This window comes from Melopsittacus undulatus, chromosome 7 (assembly GCF_012275295.1).
Source record: "Melopsittacus undulatus isolate bMelUnd1 chromosome 7, bMelUnd1.mat.Z, whole genome shotgun sequence".
Taxonomy (NCBI): domain Eukaryota; kingdom Metazoa; phylum Chordata; class Aves; order Psittaciformes; family Psittaculidae; genus Melopsittacus; species Melopsittacus undulatus.
Window position 1 is genome coordinate 45,735,882 of NC_047533.1, and position 16,602 is coordinate 45,752,483.

The 16,602-nt window shown below is 38.0% G+C and overlaps 1 protein-coding gene across 2 annotated transcripts in view; it reads right to left on the reverse strand.

Moving 5' to 3' along the window:
- Window positions 1-3,883: 3,883 nt before the first annotated feature.
- ARFIP1 (ARF interacting protein 1) overlaps window positions 3,884-16,602 on the reverse strand; it is a 44,660-nt gene continuing 31,941 nt past the window's right edge. For both annotated transcript variants that reach the window (XM_031048802.1, XM_031048801.1), the window contains exons 8-9: window positions 14,382-14,556; window positions 3,884-5,469 (exon numbers count right to left, since the gene is read on the reverse strand). In XM_031048802.1, coding sequence (XP_030904662.1) covers window positions 5,314-5,469; window positions 14,382-14,556 — 331 coding nt within the window. In that variant the 3' untranslated portion in view covers window positions 3,884-5,313. The remainder of the gene's footprint in view (window positions 5,470-14,381; window positions 14,557-16,602) is intronic.

Genomic DNA, 16,602 nt, shown 5'->3' on the forward strand with positions numbered 1-16,602 from the left:
AGCCAGCCCGGATATGAAGTTAAACTCTTAACTTTCCCTCACCCTGTGGGTTGTTTTTTTTTTCAGCAGAACTTTTTGGAAACACGGTGTTAAATTAATTTTATGCTTTTATCCGATTCCTCTCTCTACCCCCCAAAAATGTGAACACTCAGCAGGAAAGATTTTGCCCGCATGGCTAAAATTAATCCGAGTTACAAACAACTGAAAACAGGTCTTTACAGTAGGAATTATTAAGCAACTTTAATAATAGGTAGATCCAGCAGCCCCACCTATAACAAGCAACAAATGCACCTCCCTAGAACAGATAGCATTTACATGAGTTGGTATCCTACAGAAACAAATCCTATCATTAATATTTTAAGGTTCCTAGTTAATTAAATGCTCAGGACAGTTTCAAGATTATTACTTTTTTAATGCATTTTCCTATGAGAGAAGGAAAAAACAAAGGTTTTGTAAACACTGCTTTTCTTTAGAGCACAAAGAGCTTCTAGTGCTTTAGGCTGAACATGGATTTAATGACTGAACAGATCCAATATGAACGAAGCAACTTATACCACCTGAACAAGCCCTCATCTCCACAGTGTTTGGACAAAGGCGGGAGAGAAAGTTAATTGTGGCACTCCAGTCACATTACAACCAATTTGGTTTCAAAATCTGGTTTCAAAATTAAGCATTGTAGCAGTTAACCTCTCGGAACACAACCCTGCAATTAATTACCACTATCACATAAAACTAGCATGATGCATACACATATGTAAGAAAGGCAAATCAAGACTGAACAGGCAACACCAGGTTTTAGCATTATTTAACTCCCAAGTGCTTGAATTTACAGCCTTCAGTAGCCTTTAAAAGGCAGCAAGACATATAATTATTTAATTAGCCCAGTAGGACATACTATTTGTGAAGTACCATTTACTGGGAACACGTTGCTGATAGCTGAACTGTTCTGGACTGAACCAATGGATTTATGCTGGCATGAACAGTAATAACAGGGCAAACCCAAACTAAAAATTTGTTTCAGGTTACTCTGTTCTGTATCTGATCTCTGCACTTAATTAAGAAATGTTATCATCCAACCACACCGGTACCCATCTAAGTTCTACCAACCAGTGATGCAAGGGAACTCTGCAAAGATACTCTTGATCTCTTTTTCTGCTTCTTCTGGAATATCAAATATTTCCATTCTTCTAATAGCTATTACCTTTAAAATACATTCTCATGAAGAGATGGAGTGTATTTGCTGAGAAAGATTGTTTTACCTACAGCGACTATAAGAAGTTGAGCACACATTTTGCTGAGTACTTACCAGAAGTACACTACCAATAGTGGGCAACACAGAACTGTCCCTGCTCCTGCCCTGTTCTGAAAGTATTATTTAACTGTTTTTAGAAAGGCAGCTGGAGCGTAAAAGGCAATGCTTTTGTGCCAGTACTCCCAGCCATCAGGAACAAGGTTTGTGAACCACAGATTGAGCTTTTATGTTTGAAGCCATTGTTCTGCAGGGGTTACACGGTGCTTCTCTGCATTTCAGTATAGGGACTCTGATGAAATAGCAACACATTGCTTTTCCTTCCCACTGCTTCTTACCAATATATGCCCTTCTGCTCCAAAGCAGCCACAAACCATCCTACTTGACTCTCTTGTAATTCCTTAATACACATAGCCATGATGACAAAATGCATAAGCATACCACATGTACCTGGTTTCCATGTAAGACTGACAGAAAGAAACAGGAAGAACCCTGGTGAAAACAAGGAAATGGTAAGGTGAAAAAGGCTGCTGTCACAGACACAGAACTGTGTTTTCTACACATCACTAGCTTTAATTAACCAAAACCACCCGAAACAACACAAAGATGTCAAAGAGCTGCTAATAAGGCCAAGTAACAAGGATAGATTAAAATGTAAACTAAGGAACAGTCAATTCCTCTGTGGATCTTCTCATCAAAAAACCCCAAACTTTCAATTTCACAAACTTAGGTGCCAGTAGTTTGGTAAGTTTGGGGTGGGCAGCAATCACAAAGTATGAAGATTCACAACTGATTAAAAAGATCAGTGACTAGTACAACCCCCACATCAGGCATGCAGCATGAAATGATAACCAGACTAGAAAAAAAGCCTGAAGATAATTGCAGATGAGGAATGCTAAATAATTATAATACCTTATTATTCTTGTAATACCACAACAAGGAAAAAGAGCAGATAAGCAGAGAATACAAACTGAACATGCCCCCTGTTCAGTTCAAAACAGGGTAGAGGGGAACATTTAGCTTTCCTTTTATATTACTTTGATGATTTTTTGAAGCAGAGACAGAACAGAGATAAGCTTGCTGGGAAAATCAGTTGACAGAAGATTGGAATCTAGCTGTTAGTTTAATGATACTGGTGTGTTACTGTGCTCTACTTTCATAGACCTCTCTTCAAATATAAGCATAGATACATTTTATAACCAAAAAGGTTCTTTGTAAGGACTTGACAAAACATGAAGTATGCCAAAGAGCATTTTTAGAGTGGAAGGGCTGTTCGTAGAATTCATAACAAAATAACAGGACCCACAGGTTTCAAACAAGCCAGAAGTGTGGGTAATTTACAGGATAGGCAGCAAGAACACAAACAGCTCCCTCCACCTCTGCTTGGTAGAGCAGCTACAACAGTGTATCTGAAACACTACAAACTGCTTTATATTCTTCTTCCTGAGAAACCTCATGGAACACTAGAAGCATTCATGTGATAACTTGTAACAGAGATGAAATCTTTCACAGACAAGCCTCTACTAAGTGGGTATGGCCCCCTCTTCAGACAAAATCCATCCTGACAACTGTCTACCTAGGTAAATGCCAGTATTACGACCTTAAGATGTGTATGCAGCCTTTGTGTTAGTATCAGAAAGCCTGACAACTGTAATTACTTCCCACTTAGAGACTTCAGAAGTGCCTTGCTCTCATGATCTCCAAAAGCAAAAGTTTCTAAATTTGGTGAGATCTAAAGGGGTAACTTTGAAGATAAGACATGAGTTTGAATTATTTCATAAGCACATATATTTGAATGGTGGCAAAGAAAGAAAGAACTAACAAAAAGGCAATCAGTTTAATATCCTATTGATCAGCTTAACATAGAACCCTCCTCCCTGAGGCCATCAATTAGAACAACTGCTTCTGTGAGTAAAATGGAAGACATTCTCCTTGGTATTAAACAATACACACACAGATTTTAGCAAGTCATCTCTTTTGTCCCACCTTTCTTCACAGTGAAGAGACTCCTGCAGTTTTAAGCCACTGCAAAAGTTGAAGGGTTGCACAATGCCACATGGGTCATTGCTGCATTAGGCAATTTCAGATTCAAGTTCACTCTTACCATTTCTGACAGATCAGCTCCTCCTGGGCAAGGACTACTCTCAACAGGAGATGCGTGAATTCTAGATAAAAACTGACAACACATGTTCCGTATGTATCCTCTTCCTGCAGCATTCTGAAGGCTAGTACTTCAGTTGTAGTCAGCAGGTTTGCATTCTTCATCCCTGCTATAATGCTGCTATCTGCATTTCCTAGTTCAACTACAGTTATACAGCTAATTTCTTTCTTACACCATCACATCATATGCATGCCAAGATCTGGAATTCAGTGACTTTGTAAGAGTTGTAAAGATAATGAAATTTCTTTGAAAGTATGTCAAGAATTACATATACTAAAAGACTTGTTTCACTGTGAGTTTCCATTCAGGCTGAATTTGCACACTATTTAATCATCACAAAATAAAACAGCAGTGTTACCACCTACTACCTTTTTACCAGAAATTCTTGGGCAGAGGTGGTAACTCAGAAAAACAGGACTAAGCTTTCACTGCAGAAGCTGAGCTCTACTCTTAACCATCACAAGGCAAGCAAGTTTGACTGCAAACACCTTTAATATGAATACAAAATTCACATAAGATATACATTCCGAGGAACATAAATGAACTATTACAAGAGATTATGACAGAACAAAAACATAAAGAAGGCTCTGTCAGGCCCAGAATTTAATGAGGAATGATTACAAAGTTTGATTTACAGTTACATTACAGTTGTGTTAAGCACTGAAAACTTTAAGAATGTCAGCTGAGAGGCATTTGAACATACAGTACATAAATCATACAATCCACACTGCTGTAATTAACATATTTGAAGTATTTCATTTTACTTAACAGAACACAAAGCAACATAACGTGCAAATGAGGACTCCAATATACTGAATTTAAAATATCTATGATAAAACTGACATAAAATTTTACATTTAAGGACTACATGATCAATGGAGAAATTAAAAAAGTATCCTCCATCCCATTACCAAAGTATGCTTTTCAACTAAACAGAAAAACCATACTGGCCCGATGTCCTCTCTCAAAATCACACCTGTCCATAAAGGTTAACCAGAGCTTTAACTTGCTCCAAGTGTACAACGAAACAGCATTTACACAACCTCCTTCCCCTCACTGGGAACTGACTAAACATCACATGAAAGGGTTCTTGGATTATGTACATTGATGGAAAATGTTATCTTATAAAAAGGCACATACCTGTGATTTAAGGCTAGTACGGTATTTGTTTCATAGAGAAAGTAATATTTTAAATGAGATTAGTACATTGAATGGTTGGCTTCACTCAGCAAACCACTTGGTGCAAAGCAAAAATGTGTGCTTAGAAGCCTCAGACTGACAAGTGATTCTTGCTTTAGTGTTTTTCTGGGTTTCCCTGAACTTATAATGAAAAGTTATATCTTTTAAAAATGCATTTGCTGCAATTCCACTAGTCAATGAGCCATCTGCTACAGTTGCCTTACATGCAGCTATCGCATATAAGCCTTATATTATTAATCTGCAAAATACTCTTTGAACTCTCTCATTTTTAAAAGTCATATGAAAATTACTAAAGATGTTTTCTATATTCATCTATAAAATACCAGATGTTGGTACAAATCATGTAAACCTCCATTTGCAAATATTTTGACTAGCCACCAAAATGACCAGAAATCACAAACATCATTTGTCAGTGCAAATCTATTATAGTTTTGCTTTCCCTCCCTCCCCCCCATCCCAGTTACAGAAATAACCACCAACCTTTACATACAAAAGGAGTGCATATGAAATGACAGAAATCATGTTTGGTTACCTTTAAGTCACCCACTTTCCCACCAAATTCAGTTTTACAGTATTATAAAAGGGGCAAATAATTAAAGCTGTCTGTGCAAGAATCACTACAACAGTCCTTCAACCCCCAACCCTCGATTATTATCAGATTTAAAGATTCAGGTTAAACATTGGGTCCTCGCCTCTGATCTGATTACTGTTCTTCAAGCCAGGATGGGGCATCTGCTCCAGGTGTTTTCAATTTGATGTGGAACTGTTTAAGTGTCTGTTCAAGCTGTTTTTGATTGCCAGCAAAGTACGCTGCAATGGCATTGTGGAACAGAACAAGCTGATTGTGCAATACCTTAACCTGCAGGCAAGGATACAGATAGGTTAAGAAGAGGAGGCAGATGTCAATAGCAGCACAGGTCAGTTATAAAAATTAAATAAAAAATATGTGTATTTGAGATGCTCAGACTTCATACAGATTTATTTAATAAAAGTTTAAAAAATATAAAATGCAAATACAAAATTCTTTAACCTTAGATTATGCATAACAGTCAATACCAAATCAGTACGTACGGACCAAAAGCAATTTGCTAAACAGCATGTTACTTAATATTGAATTCTTGATAACAAGTACTTGATTCCTTGAAATTAGATACCAAACCTGCAGATACCTACCTGCTGGCCAAGTGCACTTCCCTGACACAGTACACAACAAATACATTATCTAAGGATACAGTTCATTTATTTATCCCCCTTGCAGTCAGTTGCTGTTTTCCAGCTCAGGTACAACTAAACCAAACAAAACTTCTGTTCTTTGCCCAGCAATATTTCCTGCCTATCTCCTGTAACACAGTATTATTTAAAGCACATTGGTCAATACCTTGACTATTAACATTTGTGCAAAGTAGTCATGAAACACACAAGTCATAGCAGTAGTCAAAAACCGGGGAGAAGACCACAGGAACAGCTGGAGGGCATCACTGTTTTTCTCTCTTCCAGTCTAGTCCATGATTACAAGCTACAGCACTAATGAAGTCAAAGTTAAAGTTATGTTTTCATCCTAGCACACCAGTAAACCTGAAGTTGTGAATGAAGAACAATAGTAGGACAAGGCATCTCTCCAGTTTCTCCTGCAGCCAAAACCTATCCTTTTTAATCTTGAGTGTACTCTCAGCCCAACACAACCTTATTCTTGTGTCAGAGTCCAAATCCCTAAGGTGGTGGCCCTGTGCCTGTTTTCAGCCTACAAGGCTTTGAGCCCAATAGCATTTTGCCAACACAGAAGAGAACAGAGGAGCAGGGTGGCTGACTGAAACCAAAGGAAAGATGTGGTAGGTTTCTCTATTTGGATCATGGCCTCATCTCTCAGCAGAGTCCACAAAGGACAGTCTACTCCTGTCATGTTGGGAAGTAGAAGTATCGTGGGCTAAGGCTGGCCTATGCCTATCAGTTGTCCATGCCTGTTCTAACAAATTACTTGGCTAACATGCTTTTCTGAAATGCATACATTTCTGACTCAATATGGAAATACTTTATTGCCTTCATTCAAGAAAATATCTCAAATTGAAAAAAATCCCAACATATATTAGACATGCCATTACACAAGTGTAACATTTACATTATTACATAGAAATGTAAGAATATACCTTTAAAACAAAATACTTTGATAAAAGCAGGCTGAGCATGTGTGTGTATGCATACATACAGATGTACAGAGGAGTTTCAGCACTGAAAGTTGAAATTTCTGAGTCCACAACATTTTTGAGGAGTTGGTTTGTTTGGCTTTTTTATGAATAGTCTCATTTCACAAATTCAGTTTTGCCCATAAACTGACAACTGTACAGAGCTCAGTATCCTACTTGTGATAACCTCTCTTTGGTGGTCAAAGCTGCTCTGACAATTTGAAAACTGGTATCCCGATGTTTTCCCTGCTAATAATTCAGGCTAACTTAATTCATATATGTTGAAGAGGAGGCTTTTTGCCTCATTAATGGTGTAGTACAGAAAAAAAAACAAACCATGAGAGGTGTGTGTGGTTAGAAAGGAGCTCACTGTGCACATCGTATCTTGAGACGATGTTTTTTTCGTTTATAACAGACATCACAAAATTCATCACATACCCATGTTTTAGCATTCAGGAGACACAGAATTTAGCTAGCTACACTTGTTCAACATAGTTCAGCTTTTCTGAGTCATAAAAGATGGCCTCTTTTTCAGTTCGTGTGGGAGCATATATCTATAAATACACATTTTTTTAAATCTACAAAAATTTTCAGCCCCAAACCATTATGGAAAATGTCACAAGTAGAAAATGTCACAGCAACATAAAGGGTTTGCTTTGAAAAGTTAGGAGGTACAGACTTTGCTTGAGCAAATTCTTTCATCTCTGACACGCAAGACTTCATGCAATCCAGTCAGGAATTCCAGACAGAAGTACACTCACTGTTGTAGCATATTATTAAAATTCTATAAGAGTTTTATTCATACTGTTTATAGGAACTCAAATAAAACAGGGGTAATTAATCCACCCTCTCAGCCCAAGTTCATCAGTTTGAAACCAAAATTGGTACTTTGTTAGTAGCTTCTAACACAAAGCTTCTGTGAACTGCTCTGAACTCTCAGATAATTATAAATTCAGTCAGATCTAGGGTCAGATACGTCTGCATGCACACACACACACACACAAAAAGGCAGGAACTCGCAGTGTAGAGACTGATGATTTGGACTGAGAAAGTATGTTCTGTTTTGGTGGGTGTTTTTGAACTGCCAGAGCTACCCCATTGTATGAGGTTCTATCCAGCCGGATCATTGTCATGTAAATTTTATAATCATTATCAAATTCGTTGCAGAGGTAAAAGGTGTTACAACTTCTGCTCTCCTTCAGGAGCTGATGGCCAAGTGAATCCTAGAAGTGATGGTGGGATCTTCTTATCTGTAACTTAATTCAGGGAACTAAGATTGAATTTCTAGAAAAAGACCACTTCAGCTGCCCATCACTGTACAAAGCTCTGCTGAGCTCTACTATGAAGTGCCCGTCAACTATGACAGAAAAAAATGCATTACAAATCACCTGAGGCCCACTGCAAAAACACCTGCAATCACAGCTGAGAACTGGACAGGTATTCACTTAAAGCCAAGTTCAAACCTAATCAGTTTTCCCACGAAAGAATCTCAGCCTTACCCACTCCCATATCCAGCCATCGATTCCTACTTCCACACTACGTTTCACCTTAGCCTCTGTTGGCAAAACATTCATGCAGTTATGTAGTCAGTTGGATCAGGGAACAGATCTAGATTAAAACTAACCAGACAACAACATACTTGCTTTAACCTGGATCAGTTCCCCAATCTGATTCTCTGCACAGCTGCAAAAACACTTCTGTAAACATAACAGAAGACAATGTGGAGAAAGGGGGATAGAGGATAAAAGGACCACACTTTTTTGCAGTAAAGCTTGAAGTGACTGTTAGGCTACAGTGCTAAAGGCCAACCCTTGAGGTCTGCAGCACCTATTCCACCAAAGGAGCACTGAATATTTGCTTTTCAATCAAAGAACGTTAGTGGTATGTTGCTAAAAATGGGTTCCAATGTATGACTAGCATGCCTGTCAAAAAGCCATCATGTTTTACACCTGGACAGCATTTAAAGTAATTGTTACTTGTTAATTAACTACATACACCTATTTGTTCCTAATTACAAGAAGAGTAAGCATTCTATAATAGACTTGGCAAACTTAAGTCTCAAAACAAAACTGAACCTTGTGGATAAGCATAAAAAAATGGGCATGCCCTAAACAGAAGATTAAAGTAGATACTATAGGTTGGATTTAAGCTTTCACATTTCCTCTGGATGCTCTTAATATTTCACTCTTGAAGACTGTCCTCTGTCCAGCTCCCTCTGAACACCAGATTTTCTGTGCCCCAGTAACTACAGATTTCTTTACAACCTCCTCATTCAGACTGTTTCACCCATCTCAACAACCAGAAAGCCTACCCCATTCTAATCTCTGTACCTCCTCACAGCTATCATAATCCTTTCCCCCAGCTATCTTTAAGTTACTTGGTCTAAACAGTTACATCATCTGGGTTTCCACTACATATTGCTTTCTTTTGCAAGTATTTACACATCCAGCTCCAGAAGTACAACTCACAGCAGCTCATTCAACCTCCTTCTGTACACAGAATAATCAGTTCTGACCTCAGGATCAATTGCTATAATGAAAATTAATAGAAACCTTATGAGGAGAGGCTGAGGGAGCTGGGTCTCTTTAACTTGGAGGAGACTGAGGAGTGACCTCATCAGTGTTTACAAATATGTAAAGGGTGGGTGTCAGGATGGTGAAGCTAGGTTTTTTTCAGTGATATCCAGTGGTAGGACAAGGGGCAATGGGTGTAAACTGGAGCATACGAGGTTCCATGTGAACATCAGGAAGAACTTCTTTACTGTGAGAGTGACAGAGCACTGGAACAGGTTGCCCAGGGGGGTTGTGGAGTCTCCTACGTTGGAGATATTCAAGGTCCGCCTGAACAAGTTCCTGTGTGATGTACTCTAGGTTACCCTGCTCTTGCAGGGGGGCTGGACTAGATGATCTTTCGAGGTCCCTTCCAACCCTTGGGATTCTGTGATATGGTGGTCTTGCAGACAAAAACTTGCAGCTTTATTTGCTGCAAGTAATGAAGTTCTCTGAAAGCCCCACTTCTCTGGGCTTTTAACTGAAACATTAACACATAAAACCTAGAAGGAAACAAGACAGCACAAGGAGACTGCGACATGATGCGTTTTCTCCTAAATGTAGGGCCCAACCAGAGCCCACCAGCCAGTTAAACTGACTTTATAGTTCCTTTGCAGTGACATCTTGAATCACCTCCCAGTTTTCCCTGCTCTCTTCGTATGTCATGCTTAACCAAATATGGGACAAACATTTTGAGTGTGATCATAACCGAGTGCACCCAGTGGAGGTACATTTACAAAAGAATATCTAGGATTCTGTTTTGATATAAATTTGTCAGACAAAAAAAAGATTCAATTTATTCTTTTTAAATGTTCAATATTGGTCAGACTGTAATAGCATTTATTGGGAGGTAATAATGAATGGATTTATCTAATCTAAAATTAAACCCTAAATTGCTTAATTGCTTAGCTCAGAAGGTTTCATTACACAATTCTGTTTTCAACACAGAAGAGATAACAACTGAGCTTGAGACTATACTGTACTACATCCTGCATCAATATTTACAGGATTTGAAGTTGAAAGGTTTACAATCTACAACAGAAAAATCATACGGCTACTGTACCATTTTCTTACCTAAAAAGACTTCTCTAATTAGACTCAGAACAAATATTAATTCACATCCGGCTCCAGCACCATAACAATATGCATTAATAAAGTTGATGATTAGACATCTGCATGTTCTAGTATGTAATAATATGAGTCTGGCAAGGCCATGCCTTGATACAGCTGCTCAAATACTAACGTTCTATTTGCCTTGCAATAAGCCTGCAACAACACAGGCTTTCTAATACAGGCTACAAAAAGGTTCTTTGTGAGAGACTGAGTAAACCCAGCATTTTGTCCATTTGATCTTCCTTTATTTTGATTCTATTAAATGGGCACCAACATGGACCTGAGGATAGATATACAAAATGGCAAGTTCCTGTTACTAAGAAGATAGCATCAGTATAACAAGTATAATTCCCTCTCCAGGACTACCATAATAGCTTCACAATACCAAAACTGCCCTTCCATTTGGGAAGGTCTTCAGTTTAAGCCATTTCCTAAACAGCGCACTCCTTCCACAGCTGAAGTAGCTGTGTTGCAGACACTCATAAGACTGTGCCCATTGTGTTCTTTCTTCTTTCTTTCTTCTCCTTCATATTCGGCACATGCTATATTTATAGATGTTTAAATTATGATGGATTGTTATCATGTACCTTTCAAAGAAGTAGACCACCTGAGATTATTAAATCTAACTGAAATTAAAATCTAGTTCCTATACTTACTGATCCTATACTTACTGAGTTAATAATCTTTTAAAATGTAGTAAGTAATTGACTTAAGAGAAGTCACATACACTTTTATGCAGCTAAAAATCAAAAGTAATGTTTGTAACAGTTATATAGTTGTCTGGCACATCAGTTGTGCATCCCAATTTCTTATTACTAGCTGCAGGACAAGTATGAGCTCTAACAGGACCTCCCTTTCATTGACATTAATGATAATAAAAAAAATAAATCAGCTGACACCAGAAAAAGGAATAAAGATGTCAGATTAGTACAAGCATCACCTCTCAGATAACCACCACCTCCCACTACATCCCAGGAAGCAGTCTGGGAACAGAAGGACAAAAACTACCAGAGACAAATGCAAGCTGGGAAAAAAGTGCTCCTGAAATGAAAATTTACAATCAGGATTAAGATTACATTTTGTTTATGATGGAGAGTCCTAGACAACAAATAGAAAACACTGAAGTAAAGCTTACCTGAGTAAAGCTCTCAGTAATTATACTTAAGCCAGTATTTGACTGTAAAGGAATTCCTTTTTATGGCTTATTTAGGAAAAAAATTACATACACCCTTTAGTAAATATTTTGACATCTCTAGTGTCAAAACTGAGAAATGTCCACCAGTGATAAAAAGGCTTAAGCATGTGAAAGTTCCCTCTGTATTAATCTAAAAGAAAAGGCAGGAAGGAAAAAACAATCTATTTCAAAAACAAAATTTGTAGGCTGTGACTGCTAACAGGATGCTTGGTCTAATTCAAGAATGTCACTACGAAGACAATTTCTTTAGTGTTCCCTAAACTATCATCTATTTTAGTTTCTTTTAAAACATATGGAAACTTTTTTATATGACATGGAAATAAAATGTTTTAATTGTGCAGCTTTCCTATCTGTAGAAACATAAATTGATCAGTCTCCCATACAGTTAATGCAAGCCAAGAGGAAGCTGGGTAAGTGCTATTTTCAAACAATCTGAACTTAAGCATCTGAATTCTTGTACAGGAATCAAGCCATTTCAACAGAAGTACGTTATATGAGTAGCAAAGTACTTAGTAGAAAATAAAAAAGGGGGGGGGAGAGAGAGGGAGAAGGCACACCTTCGATATACCCTTTTTCAACCTAGCAGTGTTTTAAAAATCAGTTCTTATGAGCATTTTCTAACTCAAGCATAAATATCAACACTTAGATTAGACTTCAGCTTGTTCAAAAAAATTAATTTCAAGATGGATTTTTTTCAATTTGAAAGTTAATGGGCTACAAGATCTGTAAGAAACATACATGAAAAGTCAGTTTTCAATCATCTACTGATCTGGTTCATCAGCTCTTGGCTATGTTGTTCCAGATCCCCGGTCCTAATGCAAATGCCCATATGAAGTATCAGTGTTCATGAGCTACATTTTTAGCATGTACTGTTTTGGAAACCAAAAGGTTTGTTAATTTCCTCCACTTTTTTCTTCTTCTCATCTGTTAATTCACAAGTCTTCCGTTGTCATTTGGGGCCACTCCTATATTCTCTGACAGGCAGCTGTTACCTACATACAGATAGAATCATAGAATCATAGAATAGTTTGGGTTGGAAAGGATCTTAAGATCATCTCGTTCCAACCCCCCTGCCAGGGGCAGGGACACCTCACACTAAATCACATCACCCAAGGCTCTGTCCAACCTGGCCTTGAACACTGCCAGGGATGGAGTATTCACAACTTCCCTGGGCAACCCATTCCAGTGCCTCACCACCCTCACAATAAAGAACTTCTTCCTTATATCCAGTCTAAACTTCCCCTCTTTCAGTTTTAACCCATTACCCCTTGTCCTATCACTACAGTCCCTAATGAAGAGTCCCTCCCCAGCATCCGTATAGGCCCCCTTCAGATACTGGAAGGCTGCCATGAGATCTCCACACAGCCTTCTCTTCTCCAGGCTGAACAGCCCCAACTTCCTCAGCCTGTCTTCATACAGGAGGTGCTCCAGTCCCCTGATCATCCTCGTGGCCCTCCTCTGGACTTCTTCCAACAGTTCCATGTCCTTTTTATGTTGAGGACACCAGAACTGCACACAATACTCCAAGTGAGGTCTCACGAGAGCAGAGTAGAGGGGCAGGATCACTTCCTTCGACCTGCTGGTCACGCTCCTTTTGATGCAGCCCAGAATACAGTTGGCTTTATGGGCTGCAAGTGCACACTGAAGCCAGCTCATCTTCATTTTCCCATTGACCAACACTCCCAAGTCCTTCTCTGCAGGGCTGCTCTGAATCTCTTCTCTGCCCAACCTGTAGCTGTGCCTGGGATTGCTCTGACACAGGTGTAGAACCTTGCACTTGTCATGGTTAAACTTCATGAGGTTGGCATCAGCCCACCTCATGAATTAACTCACACTGAAAACATTAATCCACTACTAGACATGAACAAAGTGACAAAGTACTACCTTTTACCATATTTTGGCCATGGTTTTGACCATATTTTCCTTCCTCTGAAGACACAGGAAATACAGTCAGAGATTATTATAACCATTTCACTTACTATGAGTATGAACAAAAATGAGATCTTGAAAACCCATAATTTTTACAGCTAACTAGAAACAATTTAGAAGGTCTTGTTTATCAAAGAAAGCACAATTTAAAGGTGTGTTCTGTCTGGCTACTCTACTTTTGGCTGGTAGACAGAATAAGAGGGGTAAGAACCCTATCATTAAGTGGATATAAACAAAATGGTACAGTTGGAATAAACACATACGGGAAAAACCCTTCAAACCAACAGTTCAAAAGCCCTGTTTAGAATTAAAACTATGAAAGGCATTAATTACAGAAAGTTGTATTTCTCAGTTCAGGCTTAGTTCAGGTTATCAGTTTAAAGAAAGCTTAATTTCGAAGAAGCCTATTCAGTTCTCTTACTTTCTCTGTGCATATCCTCCACGTCAGTGTTGGCAAATACAAGTTTTAACTCTGAATCTTAAATCAGTAGTTATATGACTCATTTAACCATTACATGTGATAAACTAGAAAAAGAATGCTTTTCCAAACTTGAAAATTCCCATATTAACAACTTACTGCCATGCTTGCCATTTGTGGCTAAAACAGCTTGATAAGGGACTTCTAGGGCTGCCTGCTCTAATAATGTGTCCTCCAGCAAGAACTCAGAAGATTAAGCTTATTTTCATTGCTCGTTCTACTTTTCAGTTCAGATACACTTTAAGATCTAACAACTAAAGTACTTCCAAAAAAGCAGAAACTTACAGGATAAAACTCCTAAACATATAATCAGAAGTTGTAGCTTACCTTATTTTCTTCCAAAAATTTCAATTTGATAGATACATCGTTACGCATTTTGTCATATTTCTCCTTATGCGCTTGAAACAGTTGCTGTGATTGCTCAATCTTTGGCAGAGTGTTTGCATCACGAGGGCCAAGATTCAGCTCTTCTAGGTCTGTTCGATAGGCATCATATTCAATCCTGAGAAGAAAGAAGGAGGTAAAAACAAAAATTATAAAAATCTAAAGGTAGAATGTCTTCAAAACAGACCAGATACAGGGCCAAATACAACAGAACATGAACAAAACAGTCAAGTACAGAAGAAATATAAAACCCAGCCAAGTTTTTTTCCCCCTCCTCCTATTCATCAAGCAAAACCACCACTATATAAAGCTGCCTCAAAAAGTATCCTCCCTCTTCTGTTCCTGTCTTGGCCACATGCTCCCACCCTCTGTTTTGTGCTGGCTCCAGTGGTGAGAGCCTTTTCTGCAACATCTCGGCTTATTAGCCCAGATAAAGGTTATTATTCTGCTGTTGAATTAGTACAGTGAAAAGCTTGTATTGAGAACAAGAGAAGCACCAAGAGCAGGACAGTCCCTTTAAGCAGATGTTTTGAGCAATGGCTCACTTATATGAAACTCTGTGCTGAGGCTTTTTCAGCATGCTCTAGGCTTCTCTGTATGCATTAACTGGAACAGTTTTATAGTTCTTCAACATTAGTTTTATGAGAACTTGTCTGCCCTATGGATAAACAGGCTGCAAAGAGATGATGTATTATTTATACTCTACTGAGGGCCTATCTCATTTTCCTAGGGAAGTCAGACTCCACAGATCAGTACCACCACTGAAAGAGGTAAGGGAAAAGAAGGACAGGAGGTTAAGACTAACAGCTGAATAAGTATTTAAGCTAACTCTGCATCAAAGATATATATCCTACTTCCAGATAAGACAGCTTAAAAGTGTTTTCTAGTTCACTCTTGTGCTCTCCAAATTACCTATCCTGGATACTGCTAGCAAAACCAGAATTAATGTTACAGTATGGGCTCTTGCCTGCAGATACTTGTCTATTTCATAATTGAACCAGCTAGTCTTCATATACTACTATTTATTTTAAAAAGTTGAAAAACTCCTTTATATGCTTCCATATATTAGACTGTACCACTTCATTACATCACTAGAGATGAACCAGTCATATCTTCTTCTCATTTTAATGGAAAAAATGAAAATGTCTTTAAAGCATTTTTAATACAGAAGTTTGAATATTCAGTTTGTTTTTTGAAAACTTCTTTTTTTCCCCAAGACAGTTTAAGTTAAGGTTTCCATGAATCAACATCTAGCATTTGTAAGTGGGAAAATGTTAGTAGTTTAAAGATTGTATCACTAAATTAATCTTCTGTTTCCCAGTGTTACATGTAAGCCTATGGAATACTGGATCCTTGCCACATAAACTATTTTTATATTTTAAAACATTATTGCAAGTGGATGAGACAAATGTAGTAACAGTTTCCAACCTTGCTCTTCTTCCCCTTATATAACATGTGCTCCTTTGCTCACAGCCATCTAGCACTTGACCAGGTAAAGCAATAGACAATAACCAGAAATTACTCCTAGGTCATGGGCAGCCCTGCCTAAAGCCACACTCTTCCTTCCATATTTCTTTGTGGCTTTCAACTAATGGAACCTGGCATCTCAGCATACAATACACGCCAACTTTAATGGAACAAACCAATCTATTTGTAGCTTTTATAATATGCTTTCTCACAAACATATCTAAAACTGGAGGCAAATCAGGATTAAAAACTGGTTAGAAAAAACAACTTTTCAGTTGGTGTAACTGCTCCAAAGTAAAACGCAACATTTTCAGAGGTAAATGGAATAATTATTCACAAGACTCTTCCTGATTCCCATTACCACTATGATTCAGGCTTTATTTAAAGTTTATGACTTAATTCCAAAAAAGTAACAAACAGGGAGTTAATAGGAGGAGAACTGATGAATGCTGAAGTACATGTAAGGACAGGGAAGAAGACATACAGAAATGACCTATTTTCACATTGCCTATCTAAATATCAAAACAATAAGTTACTATTTTGCTTATAAATAAACATTAGAACAGATTAAAAAGAGGAGGAAGAACTTAAACTCATGCAGTTTGCATTTCTTTTTTACTTGAAAAGAAAAATCACAAAATGTTATAAACTACAACCTTCTGCAAATCAACACATTTTATTCTATTAAGTCAAAGAA